The following is a 20671-nucleotide window of genomic DNA, read 5'->3' on the forward strand; positions in this document are numbered from 1 at the left end:
TTTAAGGTTTACAAAGCATAAAATTCCACAAAAATTTAAACAAAGTATTTGAAGGACTTTTGTAAGGAAGAAATAATTAGATTTGTTCTGTTTGACCCCAGAGGGCACAAGTAGAAGCAATGGGTAGAAGTTTTAATGAAGCTAATTTGAGTTTGATATATGAGGAGAATCTTCCTAAAATATGCATAATCAAGTGAAATGGATTCTATCAGGGATTTGTGGATTCTCCATTTTTAGAGATTTTCAAACAGAGATTGGATAACCACTTTCAGGTATGTTATACTAGATATTTCTTCACATATGGTTGAACCCAGCAGGCTTTTGAGGTCCCTTACAATTGTCAAATTCTATAATTTTAGGAATTTGACAAGAAGTACTGTGATTTTGAAAGATACAATTTCATGACTAATGGGTTGATTCAAATGGTAATGTGGCACAAAGGAAATTCAGCAATAAAATGATCAGACTTAGAGATGGATGTTTGTTCCTTTAGAATAAAGGTCCTTAAGGGTTTTTTTAGTGGATCTCTTTTTGGCAGCCCAATAAAGTCTATGGACCCCTTTTGGCAACTAATTTTTTAAAATGCATAAAATGTAATTGTTATAAAAATATCTTTTTAAAAGCAAATTCATATACCTGAGGTTAAGAACTGTTTCTGGAGCATAGAATGAAGTACTAGAATTTGGAAGAGTTTTAAAAAAAAATGACAAGATTCAGAAGGATAATTGTGACTAATAGAGTTGACAAGGAATGAGTAATGATGGTTCAAAGGCTTGCTGTAACTTTTTTGAAATTTAAAATGTTACTTTTAGATGTGACAGGAAAGTTTGAAAGAGTGATGCAGGGTGCTTCTAGAAGAAATGTCCCCAAAGAAGGTTAGATTAAAATGCATAAGACATGTTAGAAGGAATCCTTGTTCAGGTTTGGGTTGGGCCAGTATTTTCCAACTCAGATTCTGTGATTGTTTACTTTGATCTCCAGAATGAAGGGGAAAATAAAGTTTAGAAAATAATTGGGGTTTCAGACTAGGTTCAAAGGTATAATCACAGTTCTCTTAAAATTTGTTGTAATCCAAACTAATATGCTGAACCCAAGACCTAGAGTCATTTATGTATGTTCATGTGTAAATTTTGGGCTTATGGGTTCAATTATTGAAATTGACTATTTTTTACCGGGAATGAGTCAAGAGTTTTAATATCCTTAATCAGTAAGGATCATTTTCTTAGCCTCAGCCACTTACCTACTCCCCACCTGCTTGTCTCTCCACCATCAAAATGAAAACCAGCTCCTCTTTTCTTCATTCCACCAGTTCTGAAGGATTTAGCAAAGAGTAACAGTTCTTTTTCATCTCTGTAATGATTTCATTATCCCATAAAGGTTTGCTAGGCTTGTTTATTTTTCCACAAGAAAGGAAGTCAAGTGCTATATAGTATGTATTTTAATCCATATTTTAAAAACAAACTTACATGAATTTATATGAAGTTTTGATATTTATACCTGTTATAATTTTATAATGACTGAAATAGTCTGCATAGTAAATTTAACATTTCCTTTTGCTGTGAAATCATCAGTTGCAAGTAGCAAATGTAACACTTCAATGACAATCATTGTACATGCAGAATGCCCAGCCAAAAGCATGTATCGCTTTCAAATTAACTCGCGGTAGCATGGGGTGCTATATGTTTTGCATATCAACAACTTTGCAGGGTAATCCAAAAATGTCCAAAAGAATAACAGTTCTCCCATTTATTCATGGCTTTCATGAAGGATTAAAAAAAAAAATTTCCTGACTTTAATCTGAAAGGCTACGCTCTCCTCTCAGTCTGATAGGTTGTTCCTTGGCTCCCTTGCACTAACCCAGGTAAATCAAAGCAATGCCAGAAAAACACAAACATTCTGACTTCTCCAGGAAATTCCCTGCCTGGAGAAGGGACGGGGAAAGGGCTGATTGTCACCCTTGAGATCTGAGAGAAGAGTTTTCACCCACTGGGATTAAGCGTGGACATATGCTGAGCTTCTGATTTGTGTTGGCTGGTATGCAGCAGTTCTATTGGTGTGTCCTAGGGGGATGAAGGAAGAGGGCATTCACGGGAGGTGCTCGAGCTTTCTCTACCTGACAAAGGTCTGAAGCAGCCAGAGTCCGGCTAGCTGCTTCCCCCTATCCCATGTGTTTGTACTGGGATCTGTCCCTTGGAATCTGCACCTGATTGGCTGTCAGTTTGTGATGTATGTGGTAAATTGTGAGCGTTATCACAATGACCAGGCCCAAGATCAGCCCCAAAATCAGAGGCAAAGTTTCTTCCAGTTGCTCCCTCTCATCAACGGGGCACTTGTGCTCTGAAAAGGAAAAGACAACAAAATATCAGCAACATACATCAAATAACTACAGGACAAGCGCAGTTTCAAGAAGCACAAGTGAAAGAAAAGCACCTCAGGTGTACGACTTTTAGGTCATCAAACTCAATGTAATTTTGCTAGTTAAAAAATGGAAGCCTAAAACAGCAAAAGGGCTAGGGAGGAAGTGTCAGAACTGGGGTCACCTAGACCCAGTGCTAAACGTCAAAGCCAAGATGTCAACCCAAATCCCCTGATCCCCTGGCCGATGCTCAGTCCCCTACACACTGCTTCCAGTCCTTTGGTGCTAGGGGATAAACCATGAATCCAATTTACTGTACATCATGATATATCCACACTTAATATCATACTAAAACTCAATGGAACTTTATTGAAAAGACCGTAAAATTAGTAAATGAATTGCAGAATTTAGAATATTAGCCCACATAGGTGACTTGGTGGAATTATTTTACATTACAATTATTTTCATTATAGGATTTTGAGCTGGAAGGAAGCTTAAAGATCATATGGCCCAAAACATTTTTTATTGTGTCTGTCTCCAGCCATCCTGTGACATCAGTTATTTAAAATTAATATCCTTCCAGATGTAATTTGTAGATATAAGTTTTATGTTCGATCTTTCTTTTTCCTTTCCCAGTGTTGATGAAGATTTATTCACAGAGTAGCATGTGCCAATAAATGTAGAATGTAAAATGGGAGGAGAATGTGGTCAAACCTCCTTTTTTTCCAGTACTAATTATAATGAACCTAGGAAATAGTACATAGTAGTTCAGGCATGAAATTATAATCCATAGGGATGTTGTCACTGGTATCTGTTGCCAACAGAATGCTCTATTCACAAACTTTTAGTGCAGCAAATACCACAGTCGTATAGAAGAAGCCATCATATTATCAAAAATAGTGGTCACACTGGAAAGAATATCTGCTTATGATGGATATTTTGTGAGAAGTACCACAATTCACAGGATGAAGGTCTATTTACTTTTGCTTGTGAAGAATATAATTTCATTTTTCATTTTAAAAATTAAAAACACTTTAATTTTCTCTATTGTCATTCCACCTACCCACAGCACACACAAAAAACTCAACTATTCTAAGTGAATCTTAAGAAATTATGGTTGTACAATGAATACAGCTCTAAACTTGGATTCAGGGAAACATGAATTCATATCCACCCTTAGATCCTTACAAGACTGTGTGACTCTGGACAAGTAATTTCACCCATGTCTGCCTCAATTTCATTATATCAATGGGGATAAAAATAAAGTTCACTCCCATGGTGGTTGTGAGGATCAAATGAGGTAATATTTATAAAGCCCTTTACAAACCTTAAAGCACCATATAAATGCTGCTATTATTACATAATAGCCTATAGTCTCCCCAACATATAACTATTATATTTGGTAGTATGTGCATTAACTCCCTTAGATCAGATAAGACTCTCTAAAGTATAATGAATTTCCCTTTGACAAGAGAATAGTTAAGCAAATATTTAATAGACATAAATATCTCAATATAATTTTTAAAATAGTAAAGTTGAATAAGAAAAAAGTAAGATATGAAAACTGCCAAAGCCATATAGAATACTTAGAAGCAGATAAATTACAAATCATGAATTCCTTCTTCAAAAAGATGAAAGGAATTGGATATATCAAGCACTGAACAGTAACACGCATGCAAAAATGTAATTGAAGATATCACAATAGACAAGAAATGACTAGTTACTAAAGTAGGAATATTTTAAATTTTGCTATATGACATCAGGCCATCAAGCTGTTAACACAAAAGTCAAAATAAACATCAGAATAACATAAAAAAATTTAAAATATTAATAGCAATTAGAATAGCTCCAATTTAACATGTTCAAATAAAATATTGATATTAAAAGTGGGAAACAAAGGAAAAGATAACAACACAGATTTTCATATCATCCTTAACTATAGAATTTATAGCATGAATCAGTTACCACAACTAGGCCAAGAGTTTATTGGAACTGGCTCCACTAGCAGACAATTTACTTCATCACTAAGAAAACAAATTTGTTAACTGAGGAAATCACTATTTTTATGATATAAACTCATTTGTAAAACACTGCAGATAGGAATAGTGGAAAATCAAGTAGTATCAACTTATGGAATCCTAGAGGAAAAAATGAGTCAACAGAAAACTTGGCCAAAGACTCAACCAAATGAGATCATCCCAAGAGCCTTTACAGATAAAGCTAGGCCCGAAGCACAAGACAATAAAAAATGCATAAATTGAACAAATCCTTGAGCAGTTCTATTACAAGCTACATTCATCACTGCTGACGATGGAGTCACTATATTTGGGTTTTGAGTCAACAAATATTATTCAATTCTCTATGTGAGGTACTTGGGAAACTGGGAAATTTATCAATCTGAAGGGTTCCTACCCTTAAGTCGCTCATATCTAAGCTCTAGGGCAGATTGCTACATGAGGGAGGGAGAAGGTAAGAAAGATAACCTGGGGAGAAGCTGGGACAAAACAAGCTCACCCAGAAGAAAACCCTGATGGAATTCTGGACATTTGGAAAGCATTGAGAGATCAGTTTTCAAGATAACTGAAATGGGACAGGATAAAAATACTGAACTCCTGGGGAAGGTGGGGTGGTGGTGGAATCAGACATAATGTATTATAATTAACAGGAATATCCCTGAACCTGATGTCAGAGGACCTGGCTTCCAAACCACCCTTAGCACTCCTTGGGTGACCTCTGGCAAATCACTTAGTCTTAATTTCCTCATTTGTAAAATCAGGGGATTGAATCTGATGACCTCTGAAACTTCCCCCAAAAGCAAAGAGGCAATAACTAATGATCCATTGTCCTACTTCTTTATTTGTATATTTTTATGAGAAAAAATCTACATATTTATTGAGGGAGTTCCCAATGAAAATATGTAAAGGGAAGCAGACTTTCTATTTAAACTATATCTTTACAATTACACATATAACAAAGTTTTGACAAATGCAATATCCCTTTGTATTTGGGGGGGGGAGGTTATTTAAACAAAACAAGAAGGCATCTTTGACTTTGTAGAATAAAATGCCACTTTTAATGGCTATCTTCCAACAATAACTATTCTAATTATTTGTTCATAAAATGCACAATTTTTTGAAATATACAACCACAGAGATAATCTTAAAAAGGCAGGTATATGTTAATTAAGCATGTTGATCACTACAGGTTGTTGAATATGAAGGCAAATAGAACAAGGATTCCTATAAAACTATATTTTCAAGGTCAAGTAGACTATAAGACTATAGGGTTCTCTCAATGAGATCTACCTTAAAAAAAAGACTAACACTCCACCCCAGAAAATGCCAAATGAATGAAGACTGCCTTTTGCCAGACTAAAACATGGACCAATGAGTTGGCCCACTAATATATTTTGACCAGGCACTGTGGATGGACTATAATCTTGGCCAAGAATTCAATACAAAGAAGTCAAACTGTATTTGTGTTGCTCTTTGCCCCCAAAGCCTATCTTTTTTGTCAGTAATGTTTCATGATTATGAATCCTGGGGCATCATAATTTTCCATGAATTAAAATTGCAGATAAGTCAAAAGGGCAATTTAAAGACAATATAGTGGGCACAAAGAGTTTGAAGCATATCATAGATACACAGATATCAAATAATTCATCCAAGAAATGTATTTTTGGGAAAAGTTGATGGCCTGGTAGTCCATCAAAAAATAAAAGATAATAAATGGCAATTCCTGGTACCCAGAGAATGTAAAAAAAACAAACAAACAAATGAACAAAAAAAAAAAACATAAAGAGGAAGACCTCTATAATTTTGGACAAGTTTTCTTTGATGAGTTTATGAAAGAATATGGAAATGAATTTATAGGATGAGAAGGTGTGGATGACTTGCAATTTAAACCTTTGGAAGGAGTGCATAGATGGGACCTGAGATACATTTACATATTGAAATAAGTAAGTTCAACATTGATAACTCAGCCATGCCTAGGTTATGGAAATTCAAGTTACAGTCCTAAACCTTCACTTTAGGAAGTACCAAGATGCTACAATGGCTAAGTAGAGGGTACAAAAAAATAATGGGGGAGAAGATGACTGCCAGCTATTGCCTAAAGTAATAAAAATTATTGAATCATTCATATATATATATATATATATGTGTGTGTGTGTGTGTGTGTGTGTGTGTGTGTATGTATACACATGAATATATATAAAATCACCCCAAACCAAAAACAACATAAATCAACCATTTTTCCCTTACTTGCTAAATGTTTCAATATACATACCATTCTCAGATTGTAAATCTTATAACGAGTTATTTGTCTACATATTCTCTTCTCTTTAACAAGCTTTTTCATGGTAAAAACTAAGATCTTGTTAATTTTTATATCCATACTGTAGTGCCAAGTACTAAGAACAATATATTCTTGAATGTATTTATACTCAAAAAGTATTAAATGATAAATCATTTTGCTTAGGATAATGAGAATACTTTCTAACATTTGGTAGGTACTTAAATGTTTATTGATCGAATGACTACTTATTGGGGATGAGGAGGAAAGGGATTATTGTTCAGGTATTAAATGCAATATATGGCCTATCAATTTTCCACTAACCTGGGGATTCTGCGATTGTTATTTAATTCACTTTTTAAATATTCATTTTAAAAACAATAATCGCTATTATTTATAGAGTAGCTACTACTCTGTGCCAAACACCGTGCTAAGTGATTTGTAAATAGTATCTCATTTGATTTTTAACAAAAGCTCTATTGCTTTTTTATCTCTATTTTACAATTGTGGAAACTGAGGCAAAGAGAGATTGGCTTGCTAAGAGTCACACAGCTAGGAAGTTACGGATACCAAATTGGAACTCAGATTTCCGTGATTAGAGCCCCAGCATTCTACCCATTGTCCCATCCAGATACCTGATTTCATTTATTTAAAAACTTTGGGGATATATGGAAAATGATGTGACATTCCAATTTTAACCCAATCCCAGTTCTTAAACTAAAATCTGCTTCTGGTGAAACATTTTTTAGCAAAAAGGGTATTTTTTGTTTCTTATATGTCTATTTCTGGCAAAAAAAAAAAATAGAACAAAAACTCATGAATATCTATGTTACCACACATGCTTTTTTATCTGTCCCATTAATATAATTTTAATACAGCATAACTAAAATGTCCACATCAAATAGAGTGAACAAAGACAGACAAAAATGATGAAAATCTAGAAGGTTATTTAACACCAACTTTTATCTCTGTAAACCAAGGGTAATTATATTTTTTGGCTCTTGAAAAAGAAAACACTTATTTCCATTTTATTTGGTTAAATTATATATGTGACTTCTAAAAGATTTAATTTTTTTTAAAAGTCCTAGACACTGAGGTCTCAGTTTAAGATCATTTAAAGCTTTTATTTAAAAGAAGCAAGTAATTTTGGGATATTTTCATTCTAAGTTAAATAAATTTCTTATGAATGTATCTTTATATGGGACTCTATGGAATAATGTAGAGTAGTTAAGAGTGCCAGACCCAAGGGTCTTTGTTGAATCCTACCTCTAATCTAAAATTAGTGACCCAGGGTAAGTCTTTTAACTTTCCTGAAGAGACAATAGCATTTATCTTCCAGGACTGTTTTGAGAATTAATTTGTTTGGGAAGCACATTGCAAACATCTAAGAGTTATATATAAATGGCAGCTATAATTCCAGATTATTCCATTTGATTCTTGAAACAACTTTGTAAGGTGGGGCAATAAATTTAAAGGAAGGGATACTGAGGCATCTATTTCTGACTTCTGTGTGAGGCTATAGGAGCAGTAGGAAAAACTTTTTTTAAACCAAATAAGTCAATTTTGCAGTCATTTGAAATAGTTTGGTCTGATAAAGTAGAACAGAGGTTGAATTTTGGGAGGAGAAATTTGGAATAAATTTAACATAATTCAGAGAACAATCCCTGTGCCTAGATTTCGCTTCAAATTCTACTTCTGGGCTGAGAATAATCTAAGACAACTAAGGAAGTTATTAAAGGATTGAGGAAGATTTAAAGTAAAACTTAAAGCAAATCAAGGAAAAAAAAAAGGAGGGCTCTAAGATAAGGAGACAGAGGAACAATTAGAGAGTAAAGAAAATTGATAGACTAGATTAATAGATGGGGCAACTTTGGTGAAAAATTGAAGGCTAGGTAGGTGTGGCAACTAAGTGGCACAGTGGATGGGGCTGCAGGTTAGGTCTGGAGTCAGGAAGACCTAAATTCAAATCCATTCTCAGATACTAATGGTGACTGTGCTGTTTCTTCATCTGTAAAATGAACTGAAGAAGCAATAGGCAAAAACGCCAATATCTTTGCCAAAAAAATCCCAAATGAGGTCACAAAGAGTGGACATGACTTGAATAACAACAAAAGGGTAGTTGTGGAATTATTTAAGACTAAAGGAAGTAAATTGGTTTACAGTGTCAAATTATAAGAGGTGATAATTCTCTGTCAATGTCTTAGCCAATTATTAATGCCTATAAGTGGTATTTTAAAAAAGTCAAGACGGAAAATCTGAAACATGAAGAAGCAGGGGAAAGTATGAAATATGAAGAGTAAGGGAAACTTGTACAATGATTTGTATCAAATGTACATTGTAATCTTGACACTTGTTAAGATGATGAGAATAGAAAAGTATTACACGGAAGAGAGGGAAAGGAAAACAATGTTGCATAATTAGAGATTTAAAAGATTTAAGGCTCTTTCAAAAGATTTGAGAGCTAGATATTCTGGTGAGAAAGCTTGTGTCCTTCAAAAACTGATACAGTGAAACTATTAGGTTCATCCAAAGGAAAAAGAGAAGAGATGTTAATTCTTAGGAATACTGAGACACATATTTGTTGAACTGATAGCAACAATAGAAGTCTTTTGTCTTTTGAAATAAAGCAAGGCCTTTCTGAAGGCTTATCAAATGTCTGGTGATTCATGTGGGTAAAACTGGAGTATTTCTAATGACTATGAATCTGGGTGCCAGAGACTGGAAATCATGAGGGCACAGACTGTATTTTTCTGACTGCAGCCCAATGAAGGCAGGAGATGAATAAAATAAAGAATAATCTGTGAAAAGGTAATTTAGAAAATAGTGCCTGAATAGGATTTGTACCTCTGGAGTATGGCTTAGAATACAGTCATAAAAAATTCTTGGTAAGAATTCACCAAACAAAGGCTGATATGAATCTATTTGCAGGATGTCTTGCAAATCTAGTTGAAAATTCTTTAAATTAAAAAGAATGGGAGAAGAAGAAGCATGCTTATGTTTAGCCTCCAATTTACATGCCAGAGAAAATAATTATCAATAAGGAAGAGAATAATGGCTGAGATAACCAGAAATGAGATAAAGTTCAAAATAGGAATTAGTAGTTTGAAATGATTTCTTATTGTAAGACAGTACAGATCACCTGGACAGAAAAAGAAAACATATGAGGAGTTTATGAAGCAGATCAGAATTCTGGAACAGAGGTATAACACTGAGACAATGAGGGACTTCAATTATCCAGACAGCTTCTAGAGTTCTATTTCTGCATGAGCAAAGCAGTTAATAATTTGATTATTTGTCTTTGTGCTAATTTCATCCTTCAAAAGACAGAGGACCACCAAGACAGAATTCTATTCAGTATCTAAGAGTACCAGTTGCTGCTGTAAAAATGATGAAAACCTTGAAGTTTCTGATAGAGGAGAGAAAATCCTAGGATATTCTGATATGTAATCTACACTTTGGGAAGATTTAAGGGAAAGATATGACTCTATAAATTAAAAATCTTACTATAGAAGACATCCCAAGAGAAACAGGAAATACAAGTGAAATTCTGAACATTCAAACTAAAACTATTTCCATGAGGAGAGAAAGCATTTGTTTGAAGAGACCCATGTGCATGCAAAGGAATCTCTTCCATCAATATAGATTGTTCCATCAACATAGAATATTCTGTAATATTCAGAAGATGGTAACAAGGCCATACAACTGAGGGAGAACATAAATCAGCATATAGTCCCATAAAAACAATGTCAGAAGAGCTAAAGTTCACAATGAGCTGAGGCTAGTACAGGAAAGTAAAACAATAAAATGGGGATGCAATGGGACTAAAACAAGATAAAATAACCAATGGAACCTTTAATTAAGGTGGATGAGACAATAACTGACAACAAAAAAGGCAGAGATACTCAAATTTAATCTTACTCCTCATTGCCAATGAAAATGACGTTTGTTCTAGAAATAGCAAAACAAAGATGACTGATGTGGAGTTGGTACCCAAAATATGGAAAGGGATGTGATGGAAAAATATATGGTTCACTCTGATAATTCCATCAGATTTACTCAGATACAAACCCAACAAACCTGGATTGTATTTGCTGAACAATGAGGAGAGAAAAGAGGAGTCACAAAAATGGAGAAGGAAAAATTTCATAATTTAAAAAAAGAGCAAAATCTGAAGACTGTATGCCAGCAAGTTTGTCTTAATTTCTGTATAAAGTCCACAACTATTTACTAAATAAATGATTAACAAATACTGAGAAAGAGCCAATGTGACTTTAAGTACAAATCATGCCAGATTAATCTCATTTTCTTTTCTGACAAATGATTAAACTAGTAGATGAAAGGATTTCTGTTCCCCTAGATTTGCACAAAGCTTTTAATAAAGTTCCTATATATTATAATATATATTATTATATTATATATATATCACATATATAATATTACATTATATATATTAATGAAGTTTCTATATATATAGGAATATGTAAATATATTCCTATAGAAAAGATGGCAAAATACGGACAAGATGGTAGTATAGGGGCATCTAGGTGATGCAGTAGATAGAGCACCAGTCCTGAAGTCAGAAGATCTGAGTTCAAATCTGAATTTAGACACTTAACACTTCCTAGCTGTGTGATCCTGGGCAAGTCACTTAACCCCAATTATCTCAGGAAAAAAAAAAAAGGATGGTAATATAATCAAATGGATTCAAAAATCTGGTGAGGGTCTTCAGTGAAGTACCCCAGGGATCTGTCTTGACTCTGTATAACTTTGTATTTTGATCAAAGGCTTGGATAAAAAAGCATAGATGCTGATGCTCATCAAATTAACAGATGATGTAAGGTTAGAAATTGGGCCTAACCCACTGGATGACAGAATCCAGAAAAATCTCAACTGGCTAGGGCACTGGGATGAATTCAAGAAAGTAAAATTCTCTACAGAATAATTTAAGCCTTGTATGTATGTATAAAATTAGCTTCATAAATACAAGATGGGGCAGGCAAAGTGAGGTGGCATTTGTTTGTGGAAAAAATGAGATTATAATGGACTGCAAGTTTAATATAAGTCAGCAGTGTTAGATGGTAATCATAAAGGCTAATGTGATTTTGGGTTACATTAAACAAGGCATAGAAAAGGAAAGTAATGATCCCACTTTACCCTGTCCCCTCATTAGTCATCACCTGGATTATTGTGTTCAGTTTTGGAAACCATAGTTTAAGTAAGACTTTGAAAAGCTAGAGTATCCAAAAGAGGTAAAACATCCCTTATGAGTCTATGTTATATGACTATTAGTTGAAAAAACTGGGCATTTTTAGCCTGGAAAAGATAATCCTTGTAAAGGGTGAAGGAAGAAAAAGAGAATATCTTTTTGTCAAGTATTTTCAGCGATCAAATCCAGGGAAAATGGGTAGAACTTACAGATGCAAATTTAGTCATGTCACAAAAAAAAAAAAAAAAATCTTGACAATCAGTTGTCCAGAAGTGCAATAGATTGCTGGGTTTCTCGAAGAGGGTGGAAGAATACTTTTGAGGGGTATATAATAGGGAAGCTTTCTTTCACATAAGGATTAAACTAGATGACTGCTGTGGTTTCTTCCAGTTCTTAAATTCTATAATTCTGTGAGACTCATAATGAATGGTCAAGTACCAAGATCATATAGCTATAAATATCAGAACTTGACCTTAAACCTAGGTTCTCTTACTCCAGAGGCAAAACTCTTTCTCCCACCTCCTATTTTTCTTAAATAAAAGTGAACTGAATTGACTCAAATTTTTAGTCAGGGAATTGGGAAAAAAATAGTCAAGCGTTTGCATTCTCAAGCTTATAAATTGCTTGGCACCCTGTCTACCAGCTTAAGTTTGAGTTGTGACTGGCCCAGGGTCACACAGCCAGGAAGTGTTAAGTGTGTAAGGCCAAATTTGAATTCAGGTCTTCCTGACTTCAGGGCTGGTGCTCTATCCACTGCTCTGCCCAGGAGTAAACTCTTTCATCCTTTTGGCTTTATCTGGTCACTCACTTTTCTATCAAAGAGGCAGCTTTGAGCTTTATCCTCATTTCATGTTTATTTGTTTTTGGATGGATGATTTACTTCAGGTAAATGGTGTTCCATAACTTAAGATATGAGATTAGACACTATTTCTGGTATTTCTCCATGGGACTGTAGATTGTCTGGAGATTTTGGAGGGTTGTTGGCAACAATAAAGGAAAAGTTGATGATGTAAAATGTAAACATCTTCTAAGGGGAAATAAAAGTGTGTCCCAAAGGTTAATGTTAGCTGGAGACCATGTGATCAAGAGATTTCTGAGCCCAACCTCTTTGATCTCTTTACTTTGAATCTACTGTAATTATTTTTTCTGGAATTTGTATCTACAATGTTCTGAAGAATTGGAAGAAATTAGAAGGTTCAGTAGTTGACAGCTACAATATGATGTTATTTATATCAGTCTGAATCATACTATATCCTACCAAAACACAATTAAAAGCACATAGAAAAATTATTCCATGAGTTATATAAAGAAAATCCAATATAACTTAGAAATAAATTTAAGGTAAATATATACGGGTAGTTGTAATAATAGTAGCAACAACAACAATGCATTCTGCATATTGCTTATTGATTTCCAAAGTTCTTTCACATATATTGGCTCATTTGAAAGTTATGATAATCCTATAAGAGTAGGACAGTTATTATTTTCCTCATTCTAAAGATGAAAAAACTAAGGTTGTGACTTACCCAAATTTATGTAGCTGGGAAGACTGTTAGGATTCAACCATACATACTCCCCCTTCTTAGTCAAACTCTAATTTTAGAATAATGAAGTATATATGCATACTATATATTTCTATCCTAGTCAAAATTATTCTAATGTCATTAAGTGGACAAGCAGTTTTCAGGGCTGGTTTTCAGGGGATATTTACCCTATTTCATCACAGCTGGCAATGTTATAGAGTTCACATAGTATATCAAGATTATGAATAAATTGTAAAAAAGTAAATCTCAAGAAATTTCTTATCAATTCACTTAAGTATAACTCATACCTGTAGATGTTATATACTATTATGTATACTATATATGTATATGTATGTATGGTTATATTATTATATCATCAGATATATTTTATATAGTGTTTACGTCTAGTCAAGCCTGATGCTTTAAGATGAGTGAAAAACAGTGATAACCCTGATTTGGGGCTACTATCAGTTTTGCTAAAGACCATACAAAAACACTTTATTACCATTTCTAGTTCATAGGATGCCAGATTTGGAGCTAAAAGACACATTTAAGATTAAGATAAGCTTAATTCTCTTATTTTGCATTTTGCATTTGCAGAGAGTTTAAATGATTTGCTCAAGATTACCTAGAAAGTTAGTAGTAGAGTTAGAAATAGAATATAGATACAAATTCGAAATCCAGTACTTCCTCAATTCACAAGTTAATTTAATGGAATCAGATTAAATCTGAGTCTGAATCTGAATCAAAATTCAGATCTAATGAACTTTGAATTTTTGAATCTATAATGGAAGCAAGTTGCATTGGAAAATTCTTGTGGTTATTATATTGTGGTTATTGAACCATAGACATCACACACACACAAACACACACACATATACAAGTCAATAGAATGGTAGTACTGCAGAAGGAAGAAAAATGGAATGGAAATTTTTCTTTAAATTTTTCTGTTAGGTTTCTTCTTTGGTTCTACCAAATAAAATGAGATGATCTCTCAAGATAGACTATGTGATTAGTTACTAGAGTAATATGACAAATTTGGTTCTGACATTAATAGTTTTGATCTGGTGAATAATTTAGAGTGAGTAAAATGACTTTCTGGAGTTGTCTGCTTACTCAGTTGAAGTTTATATAATTTCAGAAAATCAAGAATGACTTAGGAGATGACTATAGTTATTATGCTAGCGGTCTTTATGTAGGTGAACTGAGTAAATAGTTTACTCTTGAATATAATGTGCTTAGTTAAGTTTAATGTAAGATAGATGCTCCACAAACTTACAAATCCTAGAAATACAATAACAGCTCACTTATCCAGACATCATTTATATGGTGACCTCCTCTAGCAGGATATAGTTCCAAACCTGGAAGTGATCAATAATGGTTTTCAGAATGAAAAGTAGATGTCAAAAAAAAAAAAAAAAAGAATAAACTGTGAATTAGGAGATCTGGGTCCTAGTTTTTCCAATAATTACATATGTCACCATAATTCATAGTCTCCCTGAGTATCCTTAATTTTCTCACCTGGAAAAAGAGGGGTTAAATCAGATAATTCCCTAAGACCCCTTGTAATGCTACCATTCTGTGATCCTATGTGATTCTGTAATAAATTATTCCCCAAAGACACCAGATAAATGTAGATCTGTGAAATGAAATAAGTTTTGGGAGATAGAACCAATGGACCTGGGTTGGAATCTCAACCTCTACTACTGATTAGTTATGTACCATGGCTAGGTTTCTGGACTTCCAGTTTCTTCATTTATAAATTGAAGAGATTCTATTAAATATCCTCTTTGGTCACATGCTCTTTCTATAGTAAGAATTTGTCCATCAACTCGAAATATGTTTTATTGATGACTAACATGTATAATGAAGATACTGAGGTTCTACAATTATCATTTTTTGACTCACCAATGCACCTAAACTTCAATCAGTGGTCTTCATAAATTGCTGTGGCCAAAATCTTTTATCATCTATACTGACGAGCTTCTCTCAACCTAGCTAGGATTATTAGTCAGACAATACGTAACAAATAGAGCGTTGATGAGGTCAAACTTTTCTGCTTTCCTAGGAACTGCTCATAATGTCTCCAGCATAGCCTTGGAAACTTATTTACTCCATACCACAAAGAAATGCTGAAAGAGGGGTTTAGATAACAGAATATCTCACTTGTCTATTTCTCTATCAAGGTTTTTGCAAAGTCCCACCGATTAAAATTTAGTTAGCATAAATTCCAATTTGTTGTTTTTTCTCTGTAAAGGGTATAGAGTGACACTAGTAAAAACCACATCATCCCAGCACAACTGAAGATGTAACTGGAACTTTGATCTATCCTTCAAGGAAAAGTAGCCACTTTGCAAGAGACTGAGAGTCAATCATTCACTTTCTATCAATTATTTAGAAGTCAGCTTTCCCCCCTTACCTTCACTGAAAACAAAGTCAGAGATAATATCAAACGGCTGGATATGGACCGATGAGAGGAGCAAAGCAACGGTTTTCTGATGATCAGTGGAAGTGAGAGAGATAGTCTGTTGAGCTTGGCACTCATAGGATTTCCCAGCTGGAGTGACTAAGGCAGATAGGCGATGAGAACTGGCTGTGTGTTTCTTAGCTGCAGAGGTGGCAGAGACAACAAATAAAATTAATCCTATATAATCATAATTAGCATTTATATAATCCTTTTAAAATTTCATTTTTTTCTTCACAACGACCCTGAGGGAATGTTATTATCATTCCCATTTTACAGATGAAAAAACTGAGACAGTAAGAAGATAAGTGACTAGTCACACAACTAGTGGTAAGATTGAATTTGAACTCAAGTTTTTCTGACTCTGGGCAGATAGAGGTTACAGTGGAAAAAAACATTGGACTTGATACCAGGAAGACTCATTTTCATGAGTCCAAATTTGACTTCAGACACTTACTAGCTGCATAACGCCTGGGCAAGTCACTTAACCTTATTTACCTCAATTTCTCATCTATAAAATGAACTGAAGAAGTTAATGTCAAACCACTCCAGTATTTTTGCCAAGAAAAATCATGAAAAGTAAGAAACAACTCAACAACAACAATTTCTTGACCCTAAATCTAACTAACCCACTTCTCCATTTCTAATCTCTAATAAATCAAACTACATAATGGAGAGGGAATAACTGGCCATCCCTGAACAGTCTGAAACTTGAACTCTGTACTTGATATTTAATTTCAACTTTAATTGACTCCCCCCTAAACCAATAAAGAAATAAAATTAGCAGCCTTTATTAGGGCTTCTGATTTCTCCAGCTTTTGAATTTAATCATTTGTGTTTTAGTTGGTGATAATAATTTGAAATCCAAATTTCTCTCTAGTGATAAAAAATGATTTTAAAATATAAATATGAACAAATACTTTTGTTCAAGTCTTTTCTTGTAGGATCATACTATTTTTTTCCTGAAGAAATGCATGGTTTGAATTACTCTGTATAAATGTAATAATAATAGGTCATAAATTGTATTCCATTTTGCAAAGCACTTAGACACATTCTCTCATGTGATCTTCATAACAATTCTGTGAAAATTGTCAATCCTCATTTTTTTTCTGAAAAAACTGAAACTCAGATAGATTGTGATTCAAGATTACAAAGCTAAGAAGTGGCAATGCCTGCACCTACAATGACTTGCAAAGCTGATGTTTTCTCCTTTTACATTCTTTCCCCCTGCCAACATTTTCCTGCCTTCTATAATAGGGATAAAGGGACCTTCTAGCACATTGTTGTTTTTCAACCAAAGGAAAACACATTTTGTGGGTAGGGAGTATATAATTGATCATTGAAATCAGTGTATTAATGTATCAGAAATATAAAGCATAAACCCTACCTACCACCAGTACCGAGGGATAAAATTGAAAAAAAAAAAAAAAAGAAATCATCAATATTTAAAACTGTTAAACAGAATGTAACAAAATAGATGATTTTCCTGACTATATTTTAGATATAAAGCAGGTAGTTGCAAACTTGGGTGCATTTTCATGGAGATCTTATGAGAAGATTAGAGCTTTTTCTATTAGTGTAAACTGCTGGATAGATGAATTAAAAGTGGGTACAAATGGGGATAATTTAACAAAAATTGGCACTGAACAGTCCTTCACTTTAGAATACATTTAGGTAATTAAGGCCCAAGGGCCAATATGGTGTAGGAAGATTCCCAGAAAAATGTGAAAATGGAAATTGGAAAATTTGCTAGGCTTTACATGAATGAGCGGAAATTGCATCACCATTACAAAGCAGTTTCAAGGCAGAAAAATCAGAGTAAAAGAGACAGACAAACACACAAAAGAAATAAAAGAGAAAAAAGAAACAGATAGACAAAGACAGAGAGACAGGGAGAGAGAGAAGAGAGAAAAAGAGAAAAGAATCACCTTCCCCAACATCCTCATCACCCCTTGAAGAAAGGGTTCAAATGGATACAAAAGGAGAGAGGAAGAGAACCTCTCTAATGGAAACTGGCTAAATCAGCTGCTTAGGTGAGTGGAAAAGGGAGACTAACCCTTAGTCTTTTTCTGCAGTGCTGAGAGTGTCTAGAAACTGAGGTGGACCCTGGGCCAAGGTGGCCAGATGGATTGTGGATGATTTGTCTTTGCCCTGCAGTGGGAACATCTGGTGATCACAAACCTCCTGGGAACTGGGGCAGCCTAGCCCGGCGTATCGGAGGGTGCAGGGGTCAGGTTGGTTCTTTAAGTCTTCTGCCTTCCTGGGCCGGAGACCGGGCCATAGAAGGAAGAACATAATCTGAGCTCCGCTCATCTAATAGAAGAGATTGTGAACGGAGAGATTTCCTCCTAGGCCGATTCTGGAGTTTTGGGAACTAAACTGGATCCTCAGGGTAGGAGACACGCCCTCTTTCACTCCCTCTACTTGGGGAAGCAAAAGATGCAACTTCCCAGAACCCTCCCTCACCCTTACTTACGATTTACAGCGTCTTTAAAGTACGTTTTCTCTGAAGTATCGTAAACAAATTGAACTTTGCTCAGCCTCCAGGAAGCTTCCACGCCCTTAGAGGTGTTATGGCTTTCCTGGAAGAGTAAAAGAACAGTCAGAAGTTCGGGCCTTGGAGCCCGAAGTGACCATTTCGCCCAGTAGATAGCCCTTCCTTGGGGGAAACTGAATAAGGATCCAGAGGTTTTGCTAACCTTAGCTTTAGTTTAACGCTTGCGCCATTTATCACCTCCTAAATACACACTATGGAAATTATAGAAATTGAATGCGTTGATGTGCATCTATATATTTCATTGCCCCCTTGGTACCCTTAAAAGGGGTCACTTGAGCCACCCACAGGCCATTGTGAATGGAAATGAAAAATCCCTCCCTCTGGCGCGTCCCGGCCCTGGGGTTACCTTCACGAAGAGCATTTTGAGGGCGTAAGCTTTGTCCACCCAGAAAACTTGCAACTCGGATTCATTCTGCCCGCATCGGCCCTTCATTTCAGCACCCCGGGAAAGTGGAATATCAGCTTGTTCCGTGATCAGCTAGAGGCAAAAACACAGGGAACCGTGGCTCAGAAGCTGAAAGGGACTCAGCCCCACACCCAGCAGCTGGGCCCAGGAGAAGCGCATTCAGGGGAATGTAAAGGGTTCGGCGCCAAAGCCTTGCGGCCTTCATGGGACCTGAGAATGAATTCAAAGGTGCAACCCCGCAGAACCGGCGAAAGTGGCTGTGGATGCGGGGGTCGGAGGAGATGGAAATGAAATTGTATCCAGACAAAACTCGGAAAGATACTCGGGCGCTGTTTTCGCAGTTTATCTTTCAAACCCTCTCTCCCAATCCCAGGGCCATGCGGAATGGGCAGTAGTTGGGTACATTAGGGGAGCAAGGTGCAATGAAGCGGGTAGAGCAAAGGGAAGATGCTAGAGGATCAGTTTGCATTTCCAAAGTGAACACCATGCAGCATTCCAGAGGAACAGCTAAAGTCTTCATGGGGCCTGTAAGATGGGGGCCCTTTGCCTGCATTCATTCCAAGCTTCAGTCAGCACTCTGTATTAAAGGGACTTCACATCCCTCTGTGAGCTAATCTTGAGAGCAAGTTGGGTTGAAACGGTTCCTTACATCGACATAATTGCTGGCCCACACATCATAAGGTACAATAAATTTTGCTGCAAATTCTGCCATTAGACACGTTGTCCCATTTTCCCGCACCACAAATATATCTTTTTCAGGGTTAGTGGAAAGACCTGAGAGATTTTCAACTTCTTGTTCTGCCATGATCTGAGCAATTGTATCTGTGAAACAAAAATATAATATCGGTTCTGTGCTTAACAATCCAAGGCTTCGGAGTCACAGTTAGGCACAATGGTAAAGATGCAGGCAGTGTTCAGCTGGTACATTAGGTTACAGTCAGTCTCAAAAGTTGCCGATTTTGCAGTGCACTGGATGTGCAATTCAATAATGAGCATCACAACCCTATGAAAAGACACGATCGATTCAACTTTAACATGTCTTTAAAACCCTTACAAGCCTGGAGCAGGGGACACTCCTGTTTTCTAAACCATGACTTTCTTTCAAAAGCTCCAACCCATGCACGACTTAAACTCCTCTCCCTCAGTTCTGTCTGCAAATACCACAAGCCATGTGTGAATCCCTGGTAGAGATGAAAGCACAGGCAAATTAAAACGAGTACATTTGAACTGAAAGGTAGCTGGCGGACTAGAAGGTGCTAGTGCTATTCTTTTTAAGAAGTTCAACCCGACCGGTGGATGCCAGAACCTTACTCACGGAAAAGCAAGAACAGGACTTGAAGACGCAAGATTCCCGGAGCAGTTCTCCTCCTATGGTCCATGCTTCTTCTGGTGACTGGATCCAGATGTTCTGCTGTCCGATGGGGAGATCCCAGAAAAACTCCTCCAGAGGAAGAGGGTGGGGAGAGAGAGAGAGAGAGAGAGAGAGAGAGAGAGAGAGAGAGAGAGAGAGAGAGAGAAAGGAGAGTGAGGGAAGGAGAAAGACAGGGAGAGATTGAGAAGGAGGAAAGGGGGAGGCAGAGAGAGAGGAGAGCAGTAAGAGTGAGAGAATGGGGAAAGAGAAGATGAGAGAGAGAGAGAGAGAGAGAGAGAGAGAGAGAGAGAGAGAGAGAGAGAGAAAGCTCAATACCAAGTACAAGTACTTGTTCTGTGGTGCAGCACCGACGCAAGCTTAAGAGGAACTCTACTCACTGCAGAGGGGGAGGCAAGCACGGATGAGAGCTGTCCACGGTAGCCAGTGCTGAAAGGAATCCAGTTGTGGTACTAGCTCTTGTCTTGTTTTTCTAGAGGTGGAACTAGATTGACTTG

The 20671-nt window shown here is 35.9% G+C and overlaps 1 protein-coding gene across 1 annotated transcript; it reads right to left on the bottom strand.

Annotated features, from left to right (window-relative positions):
• Positions 1-1425: 1425 nt before the first annotated feature.
• Positions 1426-20288, bottom strand: LAMP5 (lysosomal associated membrane protein family member 5). Its single transcript, XM_003758193.2, has 6 exons — positions 20121-20288; positions 19455-19627; positions 18746-18877; positions 18319-18424; positions 15798-15986; positions 1426-2337 (listed from the first exon to the last, which is right to left on the bottom strand). Exons 1-6 carry the CDS (start codon positions 20182-20184, stop codon positions 2159-2161), a joined length of 843 nt encoding a protein of 280 aa, XP_003758241.1. The 5' UTR covers positions 20185-20288; the 3' UTR covers positions 1426-2158.
• Between the last annotated feature and the right edge of the window lie 383 nt (positions 20289-20671).

The sequence above is a fragment of the Sarcophilus harrisii genome, chromosome 2 (genome assembly GCF_902635505.1).
Source record: "Sarcophilus harrisii chromosome 2, mSarHar1.11, whole genome shotgun sequence".
Classification (NCBI taxonomy): Eukaryota; Metazoa; Chordata; class Mammalia; order Dasyuromorphia; family Dasyuridae; genus Sarcophilus; species Sarcophilus harrisii.

Excerpts from the sequence above, each read along its gene's own strand:
- LAMP5 (XM_003758193.2), bottom strand. The coding sequence starts at position 20,184 with ATGGACCATAGGAGGAGAACTGCTCCGGGAATCTTGCGTCTTCAAGTC. Across the intron at positions 18,878-19,454 it reads GGGCCAGCAATTATGTCGAT|CTGATCACGGAACAAGCTGA; the intron begins GTAAGGAACCGT and ends TTTTGCCTCTAG. Across the intron at positions 15,987-18,318 it reads CTTTAAAGACGCTGTAAATC|CTAAGAAACACACAGCCAGT; the intron begins GTAAGTAAGGGT and ends CCACCTCTGCAG.